At 36.4% G+C, this 27,864-nt stretch overlaps 1 protein-coding gene across 2 annotated transcripts in view; it reads right to left on the bottom strand.

Moving 5' to 3' along the window:
- Nucleotides 1-27,864, bottom strand: part of LOC126827506 (E3 ubiquitin-protein ligase PDZRN3-B) — a 275,931-nt gene that overhangs the window by 234,571 nt on the left and 13,496 nt on the right. The window contains exons 1-2 of one of the 2 annotated variants that reach the window (XM_050556909.2): nt 24,281-24,352; nt 17,043-17,150 (exon numbers count right to left, since the gene is read on the bottom strand). In XM_050556909.2, coding sequence (XP_050412866.1) covers nt 17,043-17,150; nt 24,281-24,289 — 117 coding nt within the window. In that variant the 5' untranslated portion in view covers nt 24,290-24,352. Of the gene's footprint in view, nt 1-17,042; nt 17,151-24,280; nt 24,353-27,864 lie in introns of those variants that run through there. The other variant, XM_050556908.2, reaches the window with a different exon arrangement.

The raw sequence follows: 27,864 nt of genomic DNA, 5'->3' as shown, positions 1-27,864 counted from the left end.
GTTCGCTATCTGTCACAACCAGCACATACAGATTAGGTTACTAATGTCAACTCCTCAAATGAGAAGTTGTATCAAGTGTTCTGGAAAGAGTAAGCATAGCTGGTTTCATGCACAACACCTATCACCACTTATACCGTCCCCTGGGTCCCGCGGATACGCAAAAAAAAAATCTGTTCCTCCCCCACCACCTGGGCATGACTTATGGGCGTTTCGCATTATGTCCCAGAGCTTGGTTATATGTCCCTGGCCTTACGTCCCCTAATTTTGGCCTTAAGTCCCACAGGGGACATGAGGCCAGGGACCTAAGACCAAGTGGGACTTGTGGCCAGGGACATAAGACCAAGTTGGCCTCAAGTCCCTTTCAAAACGTGTATAGCTAACTGAAGCCAAGAGGTTGTATGTTGAATACAAAAAACAAAGCTATCAAAATACCAACAAGATCACTCCACCTGCTATTACATATAAACGGATATTTTGTATGTGGGACCCCTCCTCCACTCTCCTTGCCATTTCATACTTTCAATTTTTTCATAAAGATAAAGAACATTATAACCAATTTTAGGGCTCCTTGAAAGTCTGTAGACCCAGGCGATTTTTAATTTATCTCTCTCCTCTTTAAGTACTGAAGAAACATATCTATTCAAATAACAAAGCCAGATTTACATTTTGTGAAACAGAAACTGTTATGTTTAATTCTGTCTTCTGCCTCTTAAAGTTGTGAAGAAACATATCCATCCAAATCACAAAGTTAGATTTTGTGAAAGCAAATTGATAAGTTTAATATGATCATTAATAAAATTTAAATGATAAAATATGTTGGTGAAAGACGGAAGAGAAAAGATAATGCATTAATGTGGTGAGGATTATGGATTAAACTGGACATTAATCATATCTTAATGATTTCTTGCTTTGCTACATTCTTATCATAATATGTCATTGATAAACCCTGTGGTGACGGAGAATGATAAATGGAGCCTTCTCACGTCAAATCAGGTCCTAGGTTTGATATTAATCGGATATGACAGATCTTGAAGTCCCCTTTCAATACCTCATTTATCACAGCAAGCAGTTACAATTGAATATGTACGAAATTATGCAGAGATATCATTGACTGTTGTAATAAATGAGAGGAGTTTAAAGTCTTATCCTTGCTCTAATCCCCCTTCTAATTCTTCTACCCATTTTTAATAGACTGGTCATTTGTTTTATTCCACAAGCTGTTAGACCACAAACCATGCTTTAATTAGGCTTGATTCCTGACACATTGTTTCCTATTAAGAACTAAAAACCTTTCAAAATAATTTGGTTCTATTCTAGTTCTATTACTCCACAAAAATCAACATAATATAGACATCAGTATAAACTAGGGAAAGGGGTTCGGGGTGGCGAGTGGTGTAATAGGTGTGCTTTAGATCATATGGTCTGTCATAGAGTCAAATGTCATGGTGTCATTCTCAAGCTTGCATGTGACAAGGAAATGAAATGAAATGGGGTTTAACGTCCCACTGTTCTGCTCCTAAACTGGGCTAATAAAGATGGGCATACGCCACACAATGTGCTATGAGGGAAATTTTGCCCGGGCAGCAGTGCTACGGCCTACTCTTATATCGAATTGCAACTGCCAAGGGATCTTTTATGTGCACGCCAATATGTACAAGGTTTTTCGTCCCATCCGAACGACTAGACGGCTGTCCTTGTCAGGCCCTCCGTCCTGCATCACTGACAAGGGGAAACCACGCCGGAAAATCTGGATGAACTTTCTCAGCCAATGCAGGGATCGAACACCCGACCTCCAGGCTAGCGAGCCAGCGTCTTACCCACTTAGCCACGTGATCCCCCATGTGACAAGGAGTAGGGTCGTCTTCCCAACCTGGTTCTTTTTCTCTAGGTTTTCTGTTTTGTTCCTCTCGCCTTTCTCTATCAATTAAAGTGGCAATAGGGAATGATTAGATGAAGAGCAGACAGTTCTTGCTATAATAGTTTTAAAAAAAGATAATGAAAAGAGAATATTTTGAAAATTTCAGTCAAATTACAATTATAGTCTAACCTCGGTTGTCATTACTACCGTTGTTACGATAATAAACAAAGTCTTGATTATCCATTTTTATGGTAACCGCATCAAGCACAAAACGTATTCAAATCTACTTAATATTGCAGCCATCTGAGGGCATCGAAAGTTGATTATGGTCTTGGTAAGTTAATTAATGTCTAATTAATAGTTTATATAACATTTCAGGCCTAAAGAAAGACCTGCAATATGCAGATTTAGCTCTTGCATAATGCATGTTTAAGTAACCATATCAAATATGAGGTTATAGAATGGGGTTTAACGTCTAGTTGTCCACTCAACACAAACCTATAATGAATGCATCCTTTTCATGTTGATCGACACTGGCTTATGTGTTAGTCCAGAAATAACCCAGTATGTGTTTAGTTCTATAACATCATATTTGATATAGTATATTTACTCAATAGAGAGGATAGAAAGAAAGATTTTTAATATATACAACTCTTTCTCTCTCCATCTTTCTCTATTAAGTAACCATATCAAATATGATATTATAATCACCTTAGCATATAATAAATGTACCCTTTTGATGTTGACTGACGCCTGCTAGAGGCTATATTGATTATATAAAGTTAAAAGGTTCTAAAGTAACAAAATTAACTTTTTCAAACGATAAATAAATATATGTAAAAATATAACTTGAAAGAAGAATTCTAATCATTTTCAGCCATCAAATTTTTTTGACAGATTTTATTTTTTTTAATCACAATCTCAATTGACACTTTTTGACTTTACTATTAGACTCAAAAGAAATTAACAAGGCTTTATCTAATTCTTTGAAGTCATGTTTATTGATAGCTCTAAGCTATACAATTTTGTTTTCAATCGTCAATGTGTAATTTGACTGACGCTAAGATTTAAAAAGATGATGTGAATATTTCAAAAAGCAATGTGTCAATGTAGTCAGTTGGAGCAGAACAGTAGGATGTTAAACCTCATTTCATTTTGTTAAAGAACATATTCTGTGATCCACTGGGGTCACGGTGGCTAAGTGAGTAAGACCCTGGCTCGCTAGCCTGGATGTCGGGTGTTCAATCCCTGCATTGTCCAGATTTTCCGCCGTAGTTCCCCCTTGTCAGTGATGCAGAACGGAGGGCCTGACAAGGACAGCTGTCTAGTCGTTTGGATGGTACGAAAAACCGAGGTCCTGTGTACACATTAGCGTGCACGTAAAAGATCCCTTGACAGTTGGAATTCGATATAAAAGTTGGCCGTAGTACCACAGTCCGGGCAAAATTTCTCTCATAGCACACTGTATGGTGTATGCCCGTCTTCATTAGCCCAGTATGAAGCAGAACAGTAGGACGGTAAACCCCATTTCATTTCATTTCTGTGGTCCATTACTCCACTTCTTGTCTGCAATATCACCCTTGGTAGAAGTGGATGTTAAAACCTTACGAGCAACAAATGCTGGTATTTTTAAGCCAGAAGAGGGTATCGTTCACATCACACATAATATAGGACTTGAGACTTGACTCGGACTCAAGGTGCGCCGACTTGAGACTTGACCCTGACTTGAGAGAGAGAGAAAGAGAAATGGGGTTTAACGTCCACTCAACACAAACTAGGTCATTTCGAGACTAACATATGGTTTAATTTTATTTCAATAACTCGCTTGTGCGTAGGGATCTTTAGCAGTGGGAGGAAACCAGAGGACCCAGAGAAAACCCACGAGGTTGGACAGGCGACCCTACTCCTTGTCACGTACAACCAGGGATTCGGAACCACGCCAGTTGACTCAATGACGGGGCTTATGATACAGCGCGCAGGTGCTAACCCTTCAGCCATCCAAGCCCCCTGACTCGGACTTGAAGTCCCGTAACTTGTTCACACCTTGGTAAAAGAGCCTTCTCAAATACAGAGAGCTGGAGTTTTATTTAGTTTCTTTGACTCACTGTCGTCTTTCAAACGAGAAACTTAAGCCAACTTAATCATTGGTGGCATTCTTAGTCTGCAAAAATCACATTTGATGTGAATAAATGCATTATTGTTTTATTTCGTCTTCTCATTAGATAAATATTTTTGATGTATTTTATTTCTAAAATTATTGTTTTACACGCTATGGTTCGCCATTGCATGTCAGGAGAAATCATAACCAGTCACTCTGGTCTGGGAGACAATAACAAAAAATATCCACGTCTTCTTCGCCAGCCTTCAGAAACAAATGATTACTCGTATTCAAGCGTCGAAGAACAAGGAAAAAAATTGTCAAAGACATTCATCTGTCAATATTTTCCGTCAAAATATAATATTACCAGTGTTAAATAGAAAACAAAAGGAATAGAAAAAAGGAGAAATGATGAATTTGTCTCGAACCATTACCTGACAGCTCATTCATCTTATTGTTTTTACATTTCAACAAGATTTTTAAAAAACAAAGAAATCGCCAATGAGAAAAAATGTTTAATTAAATAGCGGTAATGGACTAGTGTAGAAAATCAGTGGGCATCCGATTAAAGACATTATTCTTTCTTGACACGATACGAACAGGAACGTTGATATGCCGATATCATTCAATCTGTTTTAAAAAGTACTAAGCACAAATTTCTTTCTTTCCCCGCTCGTAAATTTTAAATCCAGACGAGGGGATGACAAGAAGGGTAGTGATTATTTACTCAATGCGGACTAATCAAAACAAGATCTGGAAAATAAATTGTTTATCAATTTCTCGGATTTCGCTGAATTATTATTCGTAATTAGTAACATCTCTTTGAAGTGCCGTCATTACAATGAGAATGAAAATATCTGATGAAAAAAACACTGAGAAAGTCGGAAGAATGAAAATGGATTTGTTTGGGAACATTGTCAGAATAAAACCTAAAGCTGCAAATAAATTAACAATAAATTAGTCTTTTTGACAATTACTAATGTTATTCAACATTAATAAATATTAAATTGATTTGAATTCGGAATCTTATCATTTTTATTTTCCCTTCATTGTAAAATAATTGATATCGAAGATATAAAAAGATTAATTCTAGAATGTGTTAAAAGTAGGAAAAGCTACATCCAACTCAATTTATGTTACTTTTTGTAATATATATCTCAACATAAATTTTCATTAACATGAAATATTTCACAACTTTAATGGATATAGTCTTTACTGCCTTGTTTCAATGCTCTTACATGACATTTAGAAGTAGAGGTATAACGTTCATATTGACACATATTTAATGGGTTTAGTATTTTCTGCCATGTTTGAATACTCTTACATGACATTTATAACTAGAGGCATAACATCTATAATAACACAAATTTAAAGTAGCTAAGTCTCTAACTCAATATCATCCAAAATCTTCGACATTGAAAACACGAATTATTTGTCAATTTGAATCAACATTGATGTTGTGATCTAACGGGGAAAAGATGGGCTTTTGATATCCAATAATTAAGACAAAATAAACATTTTACCGATGGTAAACGAATCGTGTACCATGGTGGATTTCAGCGCCATTTTTAACAAGGGACTCGTAGAAAGAGGCTAGATATATTCCACAAGTCATGTCATACAGTGACGTCATATTTTTATCTGGAGAGCATGTGCAATAAATACTATCGGTATAGAGTGGAATAACCAGACGCTAGAGATTGCCATTGGATGGGGACTTCTGGTGTATTTCGCCGAACATAACTGATTAGAAATTGCAGTAAAAACAGAAACGATTGAATGTAAATCAGTTAATATACATTCACATTACAATATTATATACGTTGCGACCCATTTGTGTCAATTTCTAGATCCGAAATATTAGTGATTTAGCTCCTTTAATGGATTTAGTATTTACTGCAATGTTTCAATTCTCTTACATGACATTTCATAAGGATAGGTATAACATCCATATGGACACAACTGTAATGGATTTACTACTTCTTGGTTAATTTCATGCAATATTTCAATACTCTTACAGGTATCTTTATCAAGCAAGAAATAAAGTCAAGAATAGAAGATCCATAAAATTGTCTTATTATGAATTAAATATTTGTACTAGCTTTTTCTGGAGTAAAGATTCTTCATTATTATCTCAACATCACCTTCAACAAGGTGATATCGTTGATACAGACAGGGGGGTTGGATGGCCGAATGGTTAGCACGTGCGCGCTGTATCATAAGGCCTGTCATTGAGTCAACTGGCGTGGTTTCGAATCCCCGGTTGTATGTGACAAGGAGTAGGGTGGCCTGTCCAACCTCGTGGGTTTTCTCCGGGTCCTCCAGTTTCCTCCCACTGCTAAAGACCCCTACGCGCAAGCAAATTATTGAAATAATGTTAGTCCCGAAATGACCTAGTCTGTGTTGAGTGGATGTTAAACCCCATTTCTCTGTCTCTTGATACAGACAGAATAATGGTGTTTAATGTCCCCCCCCCTTTGAAAGATTATTTTGTGAGCACTGTAAATAGTTATTAATCACATTTTTATATTTCTGATATAAGAGGACATAGACATTCATATAAATATCATACTTGGCTCTACTCCAACCCTACAAACACGTACACGTCAAATACGATCTGAATATATAAATTTGATTGGTCTAGACTCTCCTGAAGGGGGCTAAAATACTTCATAACATATCAACTTCTCGCCAGTCTTCGACATCCAGACGATGTCAATATCTCATTCAAACGGCCAATGGGGACCAAATTCTCCAATAAGTGTCTTAGAAATCGAAAATGTAGGGAAATGGGTGTTTAACGCCTTGCTATTTGCACCTTCTTGGCTAATGAAAATGGGTATAAACACCATACCGTGTGCTATGAGAAAAATTTTGCAAGGACAGCAACATTTCTGCACACTCAAAAAGTGTGCTTCAGGTTTCTCATTAAGTCAAGTGCCGTGGGTACGATCCCACAGATGTTGGTCTACTCTGTGTGCTCTGATTTCCTCCCATTGCGAAAATGACCTAGTCCATGTTGAGTATGGACATTAAACCCGATTTCTCCCTCTCTCTTTCTCTGTAAGCTTTAATCTGGGTTTATCAAGGATCAGATTAAGCCTGGTAAAATCAAGTCTATAATAACAGGACAGAACAAATTGTCTCATCAGTGATCTGTCAATCTTGGCTATATTGTAGGGAGTATTAGTGTATTAAGTAGACAGGCAGTTGAGACCTCCAAGTTGTCTGACAAATCTTCTATTTAGTACCAGTCTGATAGCTGCTAATATCACAGATTTCATCTATTTATTGATGAAGTCTCATCATATTCTGACTTATTACAATCATATCCTACTTACACCATGATCCTTTCTCAATCTACACCAGTTTTAAGAGAGAGAGCAATGAGGTTTAATGTCCACTCGACACAAACTAGGTAATTTCGGGACTAATATATGTTACAATTTTATTTCAATAATTTTGCATGTGGGAGGAAACAAGAGGATCTGGAGAAAAGCCACGAGGTTGGACCAGTGCCCCTATTCCAGGTCATATACAGGCGTAGAATCGAAACCATTCCGCTCGACTCAATGGCAGCCCTCATGATCTAATGTGCACAGGTTAAACCATTCAGCCATCCAACCCCGTTTTTATAGACAGCATATATTGATAGCTCCAACAATTGACTGTTTAAAAGGAATAACAAATCACAAAATTGTTCAATTTCATACAGTATATAATGATGCTGATGCTGGATAAAATCTTTGGATTGGCCTCTTTTTAACGCGATTGAATCCAAGGTTGGAGATTATTTCACCCAGGGAATCACGTGGCTAAGTGGGTAAGATGCTGGCTTGCTAGCCTGGAGGTCGGGTATTCGATCCCTGCATTGGCCGAGAAAGTTCATCCAGATTTTCCGGTGTGGTTCCCCCTTGTCAGTGATGCAGGACGGAAGGCCAGATAAGGACAGCTGTCTAGTCCTTCAGATGATACGAAAAACCGAGGTCCCGTGTATACATTGGAATGCATGTAAAAGATCCCTTGGCAGTTGGAATTCGATATAAGAGTAGGCGATAGTGCGGCTGCCGGGGCAAAATTTCCCTCATAGCACACTGTATGCCGTATGCCCGTCTTCATTAGCCCAGCATAGGAGCAGAACATTTCATTTCATTTCTTATTTCACCCAAATAAATTAGTAGCTATTTTTCATAAGAATGTTTTATACTTTCTTGCTCTATAAGTTACTAAATGCCTCTAAAAGATTACATTTGTGTAGTTCCTACTAAATAGTTTGTTCAATCTGTGATTTGTTGTGCAGTAATCCTGTTAGTCTTAAAGATCTTAAAAATACATTATGTAAGATTTAGATAAATAGCTGGCCGTTATTGCTAAAATAGTTTAAAAATACATAATAAAATATAAATATATTGAAAATTTTAGATTATTTCATTCTGAGTGAAGTTATGAATGTTAGGAGTTTTGAAAAGAAATATCCTAAAAAATCTTCATTGTTAAGTACCATTGGCACGATAATAAACAAAGTCTTGATTTTTAGTCCTTCAATCGGCAGTTTCTGTGAGTGATGTCCATATTACGTTTAGCGAAGATATGACAAACATTGACTAATCCATTTAAAATCGTAGATATCCGATGGTCTAGAGAGTTATCACTTGAATAAATGTCTAAAAAATAATTTACATAAGAAAAAAGACAGTAAGAAGGCATCTTTAATTTTTCTTTAAGATTCATCACTTGTACGCGCCATACATCCCAAATTACAAATCACACCATTTGCAATGGATACCTAGTGAAAAAGGTGTTTAAACACTGAGTTTATTCTCTGATATTAATTTGTCACTCTTAAGCAAAGTTTCATTGACATCCATCTCACATCTGAAATCATCATCAAGAGATATTTTACACTAAAAGAATAGAAGGCCCGTTGTAATATAGGAAAAAAGATAACTCATCAAAGAAATGAGAAAAAAATAACCATTGCGCAATAAAATCGGAATGAAAAAGATGAAGAGGCCGACAATGTTAGCTTAAAAAGATGAATGTTCTAATCTAATAGAATGAACAAATGAATGTGTCATCCATTTAAGAAAATTGTACAACTTTGTCAGACTCCACGGATAATTTTCTAGTCTATTTGCCCAATAAATTAGTTAAAGAAATTCACAGTGTGTGTAATTTGGGACTATTACTAGAGGGGAAGAATTAAGTTAACGGAGTCATACTCTATATCAAAGGCCTGCTTTATTACTGAACAATCTACGCCCCATGATATCGCCTTTATAAGGAAATTAAGTGTTCGGAATCTAACCATAATCATGTTACTTAGTCATACTCGTAAATACCTCCCGATAGCAATTCAATAAAATGCACCGAGAAATTACCACATGGGTTGCCGGAGAAAATTTGTCAGTTGATTGGACGAATATTGAGAAGCAACTGGTGGCAAATTTTGTTATTATTAGAAATTATTGTAGATTTTTTTTTTATCCCTTCGTCAGAGGATGACAAGCGACTTGATTAACGCTGATGATGGAATTGAGATGTCACATCTTCATTTTACAATTGAGATTTTTGTGTGAATTAAGTGGACAGGTAGAAAATATTGATATTTAATGGCAGCAGTTGATGTCTTGGAAAATTTCTGCGATTTTAAGATAAAAGAAAGAATTAAAAGCTTGAGTAACCTTAATATGAGTCAATGTCTCAGAAATTTCTGCGATGTCAGAATATGTAAAAGCATTACATGCTGAAATAACTTTTTATCTGTAGAATCTCTCTGACATTTTCGCATTTCAATAAAGTTATAACACCACATCCGTGCAATCGAATACAGGCAGGCAAATAAGCGGAAGACCGAAAATTCTGCCAATTATTGCACATCCATTCGATTAAATACTTTTTGAATATTAGGGGTCAAATTGATATCTTGTCAAATTGAAGTAAACAAAATGTTAATTTGATTTTATTTATCACAAATTAAATTGAATTATACTGTTTTTTCTCAAACAGAACGAAAGACAATTATAACCCCTCCCCAGAAACAGTACCTTCAAATTTTTTTTATTTGTCATGTCTCCATTTTTTAAATCTGTGAATTACAATCTGTGTAAAACTTTTCAACTACTTTGGCTTCAATCTCCTTAAATCAGGAATCTGTATCTTTATAAAGGTTCCTATTGGATCTTAATATGTCATCAGTTAAATGTAACAAGTGGTTTTATTGGTTGTGACGGCAGCTGAGGTTCCCGTGAACATGATGATTAAATTCCTGAGATTACTCAGATATGCCATTACATTCCACCACTCGACTGCCTCCTTCAACCAAAAACCTTCCAGCAGTTCCAGGATTTCTTCACATTCCATCATCTTCCTGCTAACATCTTTATTGTCCAAATTATTCTTTTTTTTCACGGAATCTATTCTTGCCTGGAGGCCATTTTTTTGCATTTTCTGCAGTAATTTTGTCAAAGAATGAAGTTATAATGCCAGCCTCGATCCTCTTTTGTTTTGATAAGTGTCTTGAAGAGTTGCTAATACGACACATAACAACTGCAGGGGTTTTAATCTAATCTTGGACAATTTTCCCTGCTAGCTAAATTAAAATATTACAATGTTCTCACCTCTAACACATCACTTTTCTCATCATAAAAATACATTTTCTTTTCTTGGATCATATCTCCCGACAACTTGCTCCTTGTATGTGGAGAATTTTATGACACAATTAAATATAGATTTAAGACCACAGATATATTCAAAAGTGCATTTATTCCTAAAAACATTTTGGTGCAAAAACTATTCAATTCTAACTTATTTTATGGCAATTTATGTAAAAAGTTTACATCAGTTTGCATTGATTTTAAACTGCCATCTTTATGTGTCTTAAGTGCTTAATTACATATAAACAACAGTCTCTACTTTAAAAATAGTGCATATTTTTCATTCTTTGAGATGTTCGTGTATGTGAAAGATTCTGCTTGTTGTGCCTTTAAGGTTACTATAGGAAATAATTAATAATATTAATTTAATGAAATCAGCTAATATATGTAATATTCAAAAATATATAAAAGAAACTATATTGCATTGAAAAGTTCACAGTTTCTGGAAAACTTAAATTGCACAAAAAACAATTGAAAAATTCATCATTTCTGATTTTTATTGAAAATATGAGAATTACATTTGAATAAAGAGTTTGATAATCGCAAAACAATTAAAATTTGACTTGTATTGATTATTTGAATATCATGATTCAAGATTTCCAAAGTGTAAAAATTAAATATGACCAGTATGCATTATGTAAAAAACAAAAATGAAAAATTTCTATTCATGATCAACCAAGACATCTTTGTCAATAAACTTCAAAGACGCCCTGACAAAAAATAGAAAAAAATGATCTTAACAGATTTCCACCCAAAATTGAAATGTTTGCTTAAAAGACCATGCAGGTGCCCCTCTGTTTCTTTATTTCAGGGGAATTAAAAAAACATGATTGTCACTAATTAGGAAGCATGTTAGCTTTGTGTCTCGATTCTTGTGAAAGATGATAAAGCTACGACCAATCATTTGTAAAGAGGCAGGAAGTAATGGCAACATTGTATCACCTTGTTTTACAAGACAGAGACTTTTACAACTTCCTCGTTTCACGTTAAAAGAAAAGAAACGACAGATCCTAATTATACGAGGTGAGATCTCTTCACGCTGCCGGAAGCAAAATTTCAAGATCAAAGGAACGTCGACGAAACCCGAGAAGTATGGAAACCTCTGGATGATTTTCTTTTCTGCATGAGTCACATTTTATTTCTCTTCTAAAATAAATAAACATTGAAGACATAGTTCAATTAATTATGCTTTTGTTTTATGCAGAAAATTATGATCTCTGGTAAGTTCAAATCAATATTTATCCCAGAGTGGGCTGAAAAACACTTTCATTAGAAGGCAGCCATGGTGGCTCAGTGGGTAAGACGCTGGCTCGCTAGCCTGAAGGTTGCGTCTTCAATCTCTGCATTGGCCAAGAAAGTTCATTGGGATTTTCCAACGTGGTTTTCCCTTGTCGTACTACTGTTCTGCTCGTACTACTGTTCTGAGGAAAATTTTGCCCGGACACCGGCTCTATGGCCTACTCTTATATCAAATTCCAACTGACAAGGGATCTTTTACCTGCACTCCAATGTGTACACAAGACCTCGATTTTCCATCCCTTGTCTGGCCCTCTGTCCTGCACCACTGACAAGGGGAAACCACGCCAGAAAATCCCGATGAACTTTCTTGGCCAATGCAGGGATCGAATACGCAACCTTCAGGCTAGCGAGCCAACGTCTTACTCACTTCGCCACCGTGGCTCCCCATAACCTTAGAAATAAAAATCATCATCAGTTTGTCTCAAAATGACCAAAGTATTGCGTTGACGAGACAATAAACCTCCAATTCCACATCAGTTCAGCAAAAATGAATAGTTATAGAATGTGAAGTGAATGCATGAGTGATATATCGTTTGGGCTGCCATATGGCTCGGTTAACTCCCATACCCTATATTTACACAATATTAATCAAGGCTATCTCACCCCGCTCGTTAATTTCGCATAAAATATTTTATTCAATAATATAAGAACAAAGGGGAATATTGCTCGTAAAACCACCCATTTGATAAAATAACTGTAAAAAAATGGCACAAAGCGATAGATGGCGATATAACGACATCTCGCTATTCCCCTAATTCACAGATAAAAAACATTTCGGAGCGAGGAAGGACACATTTATGAGATACTCATCAGACATCAAAGAGCCAGGAGAATTTGTGACCATCAGTGGCTATTGTCAGCCAGACCATAATCTCTACTCTTCTCAGCAGCTTTGTGATAATTTTTATGGTTTTTTAGATGATATCGTGTCGGCCATCTGAAGCCATAAACAAGTATTGACATATTTTTGACAAGCTGTGTCACTAATTGGTTAACATTGTTAACAGCAAGGGCAGATTCAAGGCAGTAAGAGGGAGTGGGGGGAGGGGGGCTGACCCGATGACGCCTTCCATTAACCCTTCTCTTTCTTAATTAATCCAAGACCCCTTTTAAAGGGACAATAACACTCTTGCTGGCTTGACAGCTCCAGAAAATAAAAAATAGCCTTATTCTAAGTACTAGATGTGTTAGTGTCCTACCTGTTGTGTAAATTATCCATTAAATCCTATTTTACTTGTCAAGAGGGTTCAAAAATATCTTTAAATCCAAGTCACATTTGAAAAGCTTTACGTTAGGCTTTTCAAATCATTTAGTTGAATTTTTCCAATTTTTTAAATTAGGTGTGTTAAAGTTGCAATTGCAAATTTTCAAGTTATATTTTTAAAATGTATTAAAATAAAGCCTTAAAATAGATGGTATCCATAAACAGTCCTACCTTGTTAAAGAATAATCCTATTAATCCTATAATTCGCTATTGCCAGCTGAGAAATTGGAAAAAATATCATTTTTAACTTCAAATTCCAACTTTGGAAAATGGCTGCCCCATGTTGTCAATAGCAAAACAGGGTAGGTAATTGTGTTGTTATTTCCTGTGTCATAGAATTTTAAGGGTGGGAGATAATGCCCATGATCGTATAATAGTGATTTGATAACCTATTGAGCAAAAGACATAGAAATAATTATGTTTTGACTTTCTTAGAAAATTTGAAATTCTCGCTTTAAGATGAAATTTGTATCACCAATTAATTGGAATATTGTAAAATAGTACAATTTGTTGACCAGAATAAAGATTGGGACATATTATTCAGTTACAACAAGAGTGGTATTGAGCCTTTAATGCTCACATATTACTAATTGATACAAGCAAAACATTTTACTGATTTTAAAATCTATCAATGAAAATAGACTGAAACATTTTTTTCCAGTGAGGTTTAAATGCTGTAGGTCACAATAATACGAACTTTGGTTCATATTCAAAGTTGGGTGGCTGAATGATCCATTGTATGTGCTTTAGATCACAAGGTGTGTGGTTTGTTCCCACACTTGTACATGACAAGGAATAGGGTCACCTGCATAACCTCGTGGATTTCCTCTGGGTCCCCTCCAGGTTTCCTCCTAATACTAAAGTGTTACTTTATATTTCTTGAAAAAATATATTTTGATATTTTAGTGTTGGTTTGGGTTTGTTGGAAGTGGGGTGAATTTTTGTTGCCCTTGAGGGGAAGGTCTGTCCGTGGTGTTATTGATTTTTGTCAATTGTAGAAAAAAAAATTAATCGAAAAAATAAAGTAACAGCTTGAATCTTATCTTCAAATATCGATAATAATGTTTTATTATAACCAGAACATCTACCACAATCAATAGTAACTGATCATGTAGCATGTTACAAACAAAAAAACACATTGTGCGGAAACAGCTCATGCAATATCAATATAAAAAAACACAATAGGTCAAACATATGAATATAAGTTCAGTACTTAAGAAATAAAATGACATGGGGTTTAATGTCTTACTTTTCCACACCAAACAGGGGCTTAATCTTTTAGTGGCATTTAGCAATTGGAGACACAGAGAGAGAGAGAGAAATGGGGTTCAAACGTCCACTCGACACAAACTAGGTCATTTCAGGACTAACATATGGTTTAATTTTATTTCAATAATTCGCTTGCGCGTAGGGGGCTTAAGCAGTGGGAGGAAACCGGAGGACCCAGAGAAAACCCACGAAGTTGGACAGGCGACCTACTCCTTGTCACATACAACCGGGGATTCAAAACCACGCCAGTTGACTCAATGACAGGCCTTATGATACAGCGCACACATGCTAATCATTTGGCCATCTAACCCCCCGCAATTGAAGACATACCAGAATTAACACGGTTATATGGGAAAACAATCACTGGTTTATTATACACAAGCAGGACGTTTCAATAAGTATCCTCTTATCGTTATCAAGCATAATACTATCTAGTAAACTGGGAGGTGTATATATATATAAATTTACAATGTGAAGCCAAACCTAATTTTGATGATAAATCTTTATTGGAGTAAAACTACACTTTCATGGTGTGCAAATACACTTGTGAATTTTCTGGAGCTGGCGGTTTTTAGTCAACTGTTCAGATGGCCAAGATAAGCCATCTTTAATAGTAAGTGTAAGGGGACTGCACCACACAAAATTTACACAAAAACAAATACATGGACAAGACATCATACTCAGGAAAACACAAACAGACAAACAATTAAAAAAAGTGTATGGATCCGGGGGGCTAGCCGTAAGCGTCCACTGCGCTGTACAGTCTGTAGTGACACAGACTTCACTCAAATTTGAAAACAATCAGGAATACAACTTTAAAGAAACCATTGTGTAATGCCAGCATGAGTCATGATCTGCTATATGCTACACGAAATACGTGTGTAAGCATATGTAGTAAAATTCAACTCCAAGACGCGTAGAGAGTTTGGGTTTTTAACCTGGTTTATTTGCTCCACCTTTGCACTGACATGACAAAGTCCAAACGAGCTATAGTATTCTCTAGTCTTTTAGTCTTTATCAAGCAATGATGATCAAGACTAGTTGTAGATAATGGAAGAAAATAAAAATTAAAAGCAAAATGTGATAGGAAAAATTTTCAAATCACTGTTAAACTAAGTGTATTGATTCCTGTAAATACATGTACGATTTCTCTAGTTTATTTGTATGACTTCTTCTTAATTACAGTTAATAAAGAATGTACTTCACATTATCACTGTACCTCACTGGTAAGATTTCCCTATATCGTCTTCAATGGAATGCAATCGAACTGAGTGTTCTCACTGATGGGGCAAGGAATTAGCAAGATTTGAGGACTCAGTTTTTACTGAAGAATTGTACAGCACATCTTTGCCGATTAATAATCAGTGAGAATCGATCTAGCCCATAATTGATTAAAAAAGCTGTATACATTAGGACTGCTGATGGGCATGTGAGTGATTTTGAATCCCTTGCAAACTACAATACTGTGACAGTTAAATATCTAAAAGGAATTCCAGTATTCAAAAAGATATGATGAATTGAAAATTTTGCAACATCCTTATCATCTGTAGACAATAGAGAGAGAGAGAGAGAGAGAGAGAGAGGGAGAGGGATGGGTTTAACGTCCACTTGACACAAACTAGGTCATTTCGGGACTAACATATGGTTTTTAATTTTATTTCAATAATTCGCTTGCACGTAGGGGTCTTTAGCAGTGGGAGGAAACCGGAGGACCTGGAGATAACCCACGAGGTTGGACAGGCGACCCTACTTGTAGATAATATAAACAAGCCAGTTCCACGGTTCGGTAGAATATTTTAATCTTTAATTTATAATGGGCTATATACATGAAGCAATGTCGCGTTTTCCCTCTGTAGCTTATATCATCGAAAGAAGAGTCACATGATGTACAAAATGGCCAAACTAGAACAATATACTTCTCTGCCTTGACCATGGTGACTCAGTGAGTAAGGCGCTTGCTCACTAAACAGGAGGTCCCTGGTTCAATCCCTATGTTGGTCGAGACAGTTCCTCTTGATATTAGTGGTCCAGAACAAAGGGCTTCTAGTCGTTAGGATAGTATGAAAAACAGGCATGCAAGTGGAAGAACCACTGACAGTTGGAATTCGACACAGGCCGGGTGGAAACCCAACTGTCTGACTGTCATGGCAAAATTACGCTCAAAGCATACTGCATGGTGAATGCCTGTCTTCATTATCCAAAACCGCATCTCAATCAAGAGAAATATTGAAAGGTGAGAAAGAGAGAGAGAGAAATGGGGTTTAACGTCCACTCGACACAAACTAGGTCATTTCAGGACTAACATATGGTTTTTATTTTTATTTCAATAATTCGCTTGTGCATAGGGGTCTTTAGCAGTGGGAGGAAACCGGAGGACACGGAGAAAACCCACAAGGTTGGACAGGCGACCCTACTCCTTGTCATGTACAACTGGGGATTCGAAACCACACCAGTCGACTCAATGACAGACTTTATGATGAAAGGTGAGAAACAAGGATTTTATACCAGGTCCCTTTCTCTTTAATTTTCTCCAATCGCCAACTCCCTTCAAGCAAAACTAAAAATCTAAATACAACATATAGAATATGAAAATCTTACCTTAATAATTCTGTCATAAAGTTTTAGTCCATTATTATCCGCAGGAAGTCCCTCCGTTACCCTGGAAACAATGATGCCATCAGCAACTTTTGTGTTATTATTTTCTTGCTGTAAGAAAAAAAATAAACAAAAAAATAAAATTTAAATTCCAGTTCAACTTTGGTAATTTTCTCTCTGTACATACCTTGGTGATGGAACATGAAATATTAATGCTTCAAAACCAAACCATAGTCAATATCTTGTTTTAATACAACAGCCAGTCTTGTTTTAATACGTCAGCCAGTCTTGGGTTAATATCAGAAGGGTTTGTACTTTGTATGTAAAAGATTGAAATCGAAGAAGAGTAAGCCAAAAATGCTGCTGTCAGGGCAAATTTCTCCTACTTCACATTTAACATGTAACCATAGAAATATACAAATAACCAAAAGAATCTCTGACTGTTGGAAGTCGAAGAAGTGTAAGCTGAAAACGATGCTATTAAGTCAAAATTCTTCCTTGCATAGTAACCATAGAAATGCTAGTCCTAAAATGACCAAAGTATTGTGTTGATAATTTCCATTCCATATTCTCTTGTGTGAAGGATTTAGTCTATATGATACTGCCTGATCCCTAATGTTGGAATATCATAATAAAACGGTATTCTCAAAAAAAAAATTATTGGCAAATCATACGTGCCATACTCAGGCAACGAAAAATTTAGTCCAGATGGTCACCGAATATTGGGCAATCATTAGCCTTCTGTCTATTCCACTGTTTATTTTTCAAACAATTGGGGACAAATCCAAATCCAAACAACAATCTTGAAGACTATTATTACAATCCATAGTACCAAGAATCTCAATAATACTATCAATAATCCTATCCTTCCTGTTCAAGTCATTTTTTGGTACATTCAGTAAATGGTGGTATTTGGCCACCCAAACCTCTGCCCTCTCCAGGAATGGACTGGGGACCAGATTCTCTGCAAAAATTTTTGGGAAAAGCTGACTGACTGTAGTGTAAATGGTGCTTTCTACAGAATATCCTGAGTACCAAACATCCAGAGACTTCAAACCATCAAATAGATAATATATTAAGAAATAAATCCAATAAGCTATCATAAACGATGTAAATTTAAGACTGAATGGGGTCCCCCAACTAAGAGAGAACATTTAAGTCCTTTAGGGGCCACAGCAAAGCCTACCATACTCACAGACTCCTTCTTAATCCATCCCTGCCTTGCCCCCTTCGTAAATCAAATAGTCATTGATATAATTCCCCATTACAATACCTTTAAGAAATCATAACCGTATAGAAACAGTAAACTCAAGTTCATATCTCTTCATCTGACATTCTGAGATTTATGACAACATGAAAACTGGAGGCAGCACTTTATAAAGAGATCTGCAAAGCTTTACAATTTTTTAATAATAAATTTATTTATGACCAGATGCAGTGGATATCAACATAGATCTGCTATTAGCAATATTAATATTTCTATTGAATATAAAATACAGCTAGACACCTTACAATATTATATTCAAAGAGTTTTCCTGTGTTTTCTTCGGGAATCTAAAAACAGATTGCAATATAAGACTCCTGTGCATACTACATTGTATTGAATTCAATGTACCAGACACATTATGTTATATTATATTTAGAGATTTGTCCCGTGTTTTCTTGTAAGAATTGAAAACGGATTGTATAAGCTGATTCTTGTACACAGTAGGCCTATAATACAATAATGAGTCTGATGGATATCTATTCACTTTGTCATGTCTGCTGTTAAAACATAGCTGGTGCTAATAACCGTATATTACACAACTTTGTTAATTAGTAAATATATTTTACCAAATATATTATGTAATTTGATTAATTAGTAATTATATTTTACCAAGTATATTACATAACCTGATTAATTAGTAATTGGGTTTTATCAAATATATTATAAGTTTTGTGTGTATGTGAAGTCTTTACAGCTGGAATTCGACAAAGATGGAAAATGTCAGTCAAAATTTCCCTCACAGCACATTGCATGGTGATGCCCATATTCATGAACCTGGGTGGTACAGAAAACCCCATTTCATTTCTTATATACTTCTGTTCAGAATGGCCTATAACATCTTCATTTGGAAGAACACTTAGACAAGCTCCCTCGGTCCAACGGGCAAGTTTTTTCAATACAAGACGACACCATTAACTCTCTGAGGTTATTATATTATACTCAACCACTCACAGTATCATTTCAAAAGCTATAAAATTAAATTTCAATATTTCCCACATTTTTTCGTCCGTCATAAAAGCAGCTGTTGATGAAGTTATGGATGATTAAGGGAGATAATCTAAACACAACGAAGAATTTTATTTCAACTTGAATGCAATTTAATTTCAGATCTTTTTCCCCAAAAAATGTCTGGTATAATTTACGCGGGAAACATTAGCCGTGTTAACAACGGAGTTAAAAGGTCACATAACTAGTTAAAAGCTTAACGCAATTTCTCCTTTATCAAACCCTAGACTTTAAAGACACAAAACCATCGAGATGACGATCATAATGAATTGAATTTATGAGTCATTTTACTATTGCATTTCCCCCCGACGTGAAGTCAACGCCTAATGAAGTAAAGGCTCGAGGAATGGCTCTTCAAAATGTATTTCTTGTTTAAGAAATGAAATGATAGCTTCTCTACGATTCTGCATCGAGTCTTCATTCTGTCCTCTTAACGACGAACGAGACAGTGAATTAATGAAATGAGCAAACAATGAGACGTATTAGAGCACGACGATTCACTTTTGGTATTCATTACATTGCCATCTTAATGTCCTGTGCCAGCCAAAACAAACTGTTGAATTTGGGGAATTGTAAATATAATTCATCCAAGCTCCCTGGTCACTCATTTTCGTTGTAGCGTCACTCTGTCATGTCATGATCTCCTTACAAAATATTTTTTGGGGAATTGTAAACAGAATTTATCCGAACTCCCTGGTCAATTTGTCATGTCATGATCTCCATTTTAAAAAAAAAACCCAGCAGAAATCAAACATGTTCTTCTTTCTCCTATGAGAATCTTTTATCATCAGTATAACCTGTCACGGAAAACTCTCAAACTTTCTGTCAGATTTATTGAATCATTAGATTAAATTTTCAGGACAATTTCTCATGTGATTGTCAAGTACATGTAATTCAATTATTTATTCATGAATATCTGTCAGAAAGAATCAAAAATTCTAAGAATAGTTACATGTTTTATAGTTGGAAATGAAATGAAATGTTGTTTACCGTCTTACTTTTCTGCACCACTTGGGCTAATGAGAGAGAGAGAGAAATGGGGTTTAACGTCCACTCGACACAAACTATGTCATTTCGGGACTAACACATGGTTCAATTTTATTTCAATAATTCGCTTGAGGGGTCTTTAGCAGTGGGAGGAAACTGGAGGACCCGGAGAAACGCACAAGGTTGGACAGGCGACCCTACCCCTTGTCACGTACAACCGTGGAATCGAAACCCTGCCAGTTGACTCAATGACAGACTGTATGATACAGCGCAGCGCGCACGTGCTAACCATTTGGCCATCCAACCCCCCTCTGGGCTAATGAAGACAGATATAAACCATGTAGAGGGCTATGAGGAGAAACTTTTGACCTGACAGTGGCACTACTGAATACTCTTCATTTGATATACAGCTGTTAAAGATGCATTATGTAAGATTTAGCTAAAGAGCTGACAAGTTTTTGCTTTAATAGTTCAAAAATAAATAATGAAAAATGATTTATTTTATTCTGAGCGAATTTATCACTGTTTGAACTTCTGACAAGATGTGTGTATTGATGGTTTATTATTGTGACAAAGGTACTTGATATTCGAGACTTAGCCCTCGCTTCTCCTTTTTCAAAATAAATCATTAAATATCTGAAGCTTTCTAATCTACTTAAAATCGGAGCCATCTGATGACCTAGAGAGTTGATTGTGGTCTTGTTAATAAATGTCTAATCAAATATTTATATAATATTTAAGGCCTAAAGAAATACCTGCAATAGGCAGAACACCTGGCCCCGAGTTCACAAAGCATTCTCATACTTAAGTTAAGAATTTACTCAACTTTTAATCACTGTTTATGAGAAATATCTTTGATCCAGAAACACAAAACTTTGCACATAGTTTCTTATTGATGTATTTGATATATTAAAACAAAGAAATTATAAAAGGCTGTATGTTAGTTAAAATAAGGTGAACAATTTTGAGTAAATTCTTAACTTAAGTCTGAGAATACTTTGGAACTCGGGGGCCAGTTCTATGTCCAAGACAAGGGGGAAAGGGACTAGAAAATCCTGAAGAACTTTCTTAGTAAACCCTGGAATCGAACCAGCGCTTAATCACTGAGCCACTGTGACTCCCTAGTCCAGTGTCGAGTAGTATCACATATTCTCAGACAAGTCAGCATACCCTGCCTTGATCACAACAATCGCCACAAATTGTATTTCTCCAAATGTTGTTGACAGATACATCAAATTAAGATTTATTTTAAAGTCGAAAGGGGGGGGGGGGGAGTTGTCACGATACCACTGGACACAAAGATGACACCGTAAAATGATTCACTGAACAAGACCAACAATTGGAGAAGATTGGCCTTTCAACTCATGCGATCCTTCATCAAGTGATGTAATAGCAAATAATAACAAAAACCTTCACAAAAAGTACTTAATTATTTTAATGACAGATTTCTCCTTTTTATAAAAAAGACAAGATTGACAGCTGAACAGAAGAGTGGCAATCATAACAAGCAATGGCACTATTCAATATTTTGATTTGAAATTCGACCCTTGCCATGCAAAATTCACAAGCAGACGGATTCCTAATAACTGTGTTTGGCTGAAACTCGGCGCCAGGTTTGTTCAGATTTTGATTGGCTCATATGGGAGGCAATTTTCAAAATGACTGAACAGTCATACAAACAAAAATAATGCATTTTTAAAATTTCAGCTCCATATCTGGCATGAAAAAGCATCTAGTCGGGGGGGGGGGGGGGGCGGAGGTCTGATATATACCTTTATGAGGATAAAGGATAAATGGTGCTGTGTTGAGATTGGAAAATCTCTTGAGTTCATTTCATCTGGGAAAAAATATAGAAGATCCCAATAAACCAACAGTTTAAAGAAATAACCCTATATCCTACAAAACAATCTCCCGAAGGCAACATTCTACTCATAACGGGGGATAACGCCCCAATCAAACACTAACAATACATCAAACAAAATACTCGTCCTGCCCCTTTTTAACTCCCTATTTAGCCACCAGGCCAAAATAATTAAATTTTTTCAGTTTCTCTGTGTCATATAACAACTAACTTTCCACCACAAAAGCATGAAGAGATAAAACTTTAAAGGGAGCCATGGTGAGAGAGAGAGAGAGAGAGAGAGAGAGAGAAATGGAGTTTAAGTCCACTCGACACAAACTAGGTCACTTTTGGACTAACAATTGGTTTAATTTTATTTCAATAATTCGCTTGCGCGTAGGGGTCTTTAGCGGTGGGAGGAAACCGGAGGACCTCCAGAAAACCCACGAGGTTGGACAGGCGACTCTACTCCTTGTCACGTACAACCGGGGATTTGAAACCACGCCAGTTAACTCAATGATAGACCTTATGATACAGCGCGCACATGCTAACCATTTGGCCATCCAACCCCCCGGGAGCCACGCTAGTTTGGTGAATATATTGCTAGCTCACCCAACAGGCTTCCCAAGGTTCGATCCCAGCGTTGGCCAAGAAATTTCCTTGTCAGTGGTGCAGTATAGAGGGCCTGAATGGAACAGTATCTAGTCATTCGGATGGCACAAAAAAATTAGGTCCCATTAGCATGCACATAAAATAACTCTTGGCAGTAGGAATTTGAAAAAGAAGGAGAGAAATGGTGTTTAACATCCACTTAACACAAATTACGCAATTTTGGGACTAACATGTGGTTCATTTTTTTTTTCAATAATTCGCTTGCGTGTAAGGGTTATTTTAGCAGACAGAGGGAACAGGAATGAGGATGAGGCTGGAGATTTGACTCTACTCCTTGACACATGTATACATGCTGGGAATCGAAAAAATACCACTTAACTCAATGACAGAGAGAGAGAGAAATGGGGTATAATGTCCACTCGACACAAACTAGGTCATTTCGGGACTAACATATTGTTTAATTTTATTTCAATAATTCGCTTGTGCATAGGGGTCTTTAGCAGTGGGAGGAAACCGGAGGACCCGGAGAAAACCCATGAGGTTGGACAGGTGACCCTACTCCTTGTCACGTGACTCAATGACAGACCTTATGATCTTAAGTGCATTAGGCCATTAGACCACCCACCTTCTCCCCTAATTTGACACAGAGTAAACAGAAACATCTTATCCTGTCAAGTGGCAAATTCCCTTAAGATCAAACTGTTTATGCCCGTCTTCATTAGCCCGGTTGGTACATAAACTTGGTGTGGCCTGACTTTTGTTTGTTATTATTAATAAAGAAGAGTCGTGAAATCGGGGGGTTAATAACAAGGGGATCTTTGAAAACCCTTTACCTTAATTATCTCCCACCTATAAAATATCAGCGAATAACAAAGGTATTGATGTACTGTGAGGATCATATATAAGCTTATTAACTATTTAAAACACAATACATCAAAGTCGATATAGTAGAATAGCCGTATAGACTAGATCATACAATCTTTTAATGCAATAATTAGACCGTGTCAATCCAGTCCCTACAGGTAAACAAACTACAAAAATTTTTCTTTTATTACTTTTTTTTTCATGTGGTCAGTTTAAAGAAAATTTCTGTGGTGAAAGAGAATTGCGGTCAACTTATTTGTGCCTGGATACTTTAAACAATTAACTGCCCTTTATTATCATTCATAACACCCTGCATAGCGTATGCTTGTCTTCATTAGCCTGGATGGAGCAGAAAAGGTTTCATTCCATTGCAATAGTCTTCCAAAGTAGGGGTTGGTGTCATGCAAGAGGCATCGTGTGCTTATTTCATAAAACATCTGGACGCCATGGTGCAGATTCACTCTGGGGATTCACAGAATGTCTTAACATTAAATGTTGTTCAAGTTGACCCCTACATAGAACAAACTCCATAATTTTTGTACTGATATTCCTTCGACAGATTCAACTTCATAATATTGCATTTTACAAAGGATTCCCCAATCCCTTAAATTTTCTAGGAGAATTCATAGAATGTCTTAATATTAATATAGCTGTTAAAGAGTTGACCTCCTGCATAGATCACACTTCAAGGGTTTATAGAAAGTCACAGTGTGAGATGTTTGGATCCTAAAGTAGCCACTATAAAAACTTATACAATCCCACACTTGTCTGTTGGCCTCCTCTGAGTTGTACTATTATAACAACTAATAACACTAGTAGTATTTACACAACCTTGTCAATACCAAGTCAACAAGCTAATTACTTAGCTGGTTACAAAATGATTTCATCTGATTCAACAATAAAATAAACCCCCCTACAAAGTATTCTGTCTAATTCATGACGAAATTACCTCCTCTGCCTGACTAATTGTTATCCAACATGTATTAGTATTATTGTACCTTTGTTTATTTTATCTCCAGCATACATAACATTTTTTTTCTTTTTTTTTTTACTGAATTATAACCCCTATAAAGGATTCTCCTTAATTCATGACAAAATTAACCCCTCTACTTGTCCATTTATTATCCAATATGTATTAGTATTATAGCTTTATTTATTTTATCTCCAGTGAATAGCAGAACCGTCTTCAAGTGTTCCCCGGGGGGTTGGATAGCCGAATGATTACCACATGCGCGCTGTATCATAAGGTCTGTCATTGAGTCAACTGGCGTGGTTTTGATTCCCCGGTTGTACGTGACAAGGAGTGGGGTCGCCTGTCCAACCTCGTGGATTTTCTCCGGGTCCTCCAGTTTCCTCCCACTGCTAAAGACCCCTGCGTGCAAAGTTAAATATTGAAATAAAATTGAACCATGTGTTAGTCCCGAAATGACCTAGTTTGTGTCTAGTGGGCGTTAACACTCTCTCTCTCTCTCTTTCTCTCTCAAGTGTTCCCCATCCCCAAAACTACTAAAAAAAAGTACATCTTGTCAGTGTGAAAATATCATTTATTAAATAATTATCTAAATGATGTCAAAATCATAGATAAAGACATACATGTAACTAAATACCGTAACTAAAATATCAATTAATTGTTGGGCGGAATAATCTGCCCAAAATAGGCCAAACAGAGATGTAATATCACAGTCTGGGATATCTGTCATTTTTGTCTACCTGTCTAATTTCTATCCAATGTGTTAGATACTCTTATTTATCTTATCTTCAAGAGGGACGTTTGGTGGTTGGGTGACCTAAAGCGTGTGTATTAGATCATGAAGTCTGTCATTGATTCAAGTTTTGTGTTTTCAATCTGGTGCATGCCTATTGCCTGGAGGGTTTTCTCCAGGTCCTCTGGTTTCCTCCTACTTATCTTCAAGAGGGACGTTTGGTTGTTGGGTGACCTAAAACGTGTGTATTAGATCACAAGGTCTGTCATTGATTCAAGTTTTGTGTTTTCAATCAGGCACATGCCTATTGCCTGGAGGGTTTTCTCTGGATCCTTCGGTTTGCTCCTATTTATCTTATCTCCGAGGGGGGGAGGGGGGTTGGGTGGTCAGGTGATCCATATTAGATCCTGAGGTCTGTCATTAATTCACGTTCTGCGGGTCCTCTGGTTTCCTCCTACTATTTAAAATACCCCTATGCGCAAAGAAATTATTGAAATAAAATTGTACAATATGTTTGTCCCGAAATGGCTAATTGAAGTTTAACCCATCTCTCTCTCTCTTGTTTTTTTCTTTTTTTATCTCCAGCACACGACATTACTGTCTTATTGTTTCCTACTGAATTAAACCCCCTATAAAGGATTCTCCCTAATTCATCACAAAATTAACCCCTGTTCCTTTCCAACTCTTATTTGTTTTATCTCTGGCATTGTCCTGGATTGACTTAAATCGTTATATGATGATGTTGAAGAGATCGTAAAACCTTGCCGGAGGTCCCAGTTAGGGAATTAAATAAAACTGTTTATGTCTGCTCTTCTTCAGCCAGGTATTAAAATCTGATGTGATGTTTGCAAGAAACAGTTCAAGCAAGTAAATGATGAGTTGCCAGTCAACACATTTCCAATTAATATTTGTAAATAGTCAATGGGAGAGAGAGAGAGAGAGAAATGTGGTTTAACGTCCACTCGACACAAACTAGGTCATTTCTCAACTAACATATGGTTCAATTTTATTTCAATAATTTGCTTGCGCGTAGAGTTCTTTAGCAGTGGGAGGAAACCAGAGGACCCAGAGAAAACCCACGAGGTTGGGCAAGAGACCTATTCCTTGTCACGTACAACCAGGGAATTGAAACCACGACAGATGACTCAATGACAGACCTTATGATACAACATGCACACGCTAACCATTTGGCCATCCAACCCCTCTAAATGCTCAATGGAATATAACCATTTTTAAATTGATATATATTTCTTTTTTAAAAGGTTCTACTTGTAGTTTAAAAGGGATTAAAAATCACTTAAATGTTGATCTGAGAACTGAAGTATAATTCTTATCATTAAACTCACATATGTCTTCAGGGCTTCAGAATGCTGATATATATTAGCTGATTATTGTCAAATTAAAATATATTTGACATTTAGAGTGGAGCGGCAACACCTCAATCGGTGTGTATTTCGCCTTTTTTACACAAGGCATGGGTAGCTGAATGGTTAATGCAGGACCAATGAATCAGAATGGTTTGCCAGTCAACACATTATAACAAATAATGGATTTTGTCCAAGTGACTGTATGATAAATGATAATCAAATCTGTCAAAATTTCTGCCTGTTTTGAAATTTACACCTTCACCCAGGCTGCAAATAACAAACATGTCATTAGGCCACATGTATTAAAACATTGCTTCCTATCACATTGGAGAGAAATTGAGAAATGGGGTTTAATATCCACTTGACACAAACTAGGTCATTTTGGGACTAACATGTTTCAATTTTATTTCAATAATTCGCTTGTACGTAAGGGTCTTTAGCAGTGGGAGGAAACTGGAGGACCCGGAGAAAACCCACGAGGTTGAACAGGTGACCCTACTCCTTGTCACGTACAACCGGGGATTCGAAACTGCGGCAGTCGACTCAATGACAGACTTTATGATACAGCGCGCGCATGCTAACCATTTAGCCATCCCCCCCCCCCTCACTTGACCCAAGGACAGATCTTGTGATTTCACGCGCACCTATTACATTGGAAGTAAAAGGAATAATTTTAAAAACAAAAAATTCTTGAATACCTTTCTCAAAAGCTTTTAGCACAACTTTTTTAGTTTTTAAAATTTAAAAAAATAAAAAAAAAAAAATAAAAAAATTCACAAATATTATCAAAAGCCTGAAGAACTAACAAACATTTCCCAAATTCATTGAAAAAAAAAAATTACAACCTTTAATTCATCCATGGCCCCAAATAGAGATATCTGATCAATGTATTGATTCAAGCTGAACAGAATTTCATCAAAAAGAGGGGGAAAAAATTGCTTCAATGCTTGTAACCCTTGCAATGTCAGCCCGGAACAATTAAAAATCCCAGAAAATCACTCAGAAGAAAAGAAGCCACTTAAAGGTTAATCAAATGGCTTGTCCTTTTCTCATTTGTGGAATAAATCTTTCCCTGATGTATTATAAATAACCCTGGTAACAAAACCAACTCAAAACCCTGTAGAGAAAGAGGGAGAGAGAGACAGAAAGAGGGAGGGAGGTATTTTTGGGAAACTGACAT

The sequence above is a fragment of the Patella vulgata genome, chromosome 7 (assembly GCF_932274485.2).
Source record: "Patella vulgata chromosome 7, xgPatVulg1.2, whole genome shotgun sequence".
NCBI classification, from domain to species: domain Eukaryota; kingdom Metazoa; phylum Mollusca; class Gastropoda; family Patellidae; genus Patella; species Patella vulgata.
Note: the sequence above shows the minus strand (reverse complement) of the source record. Positions and strands in the feature narration are given on the sequence as shown.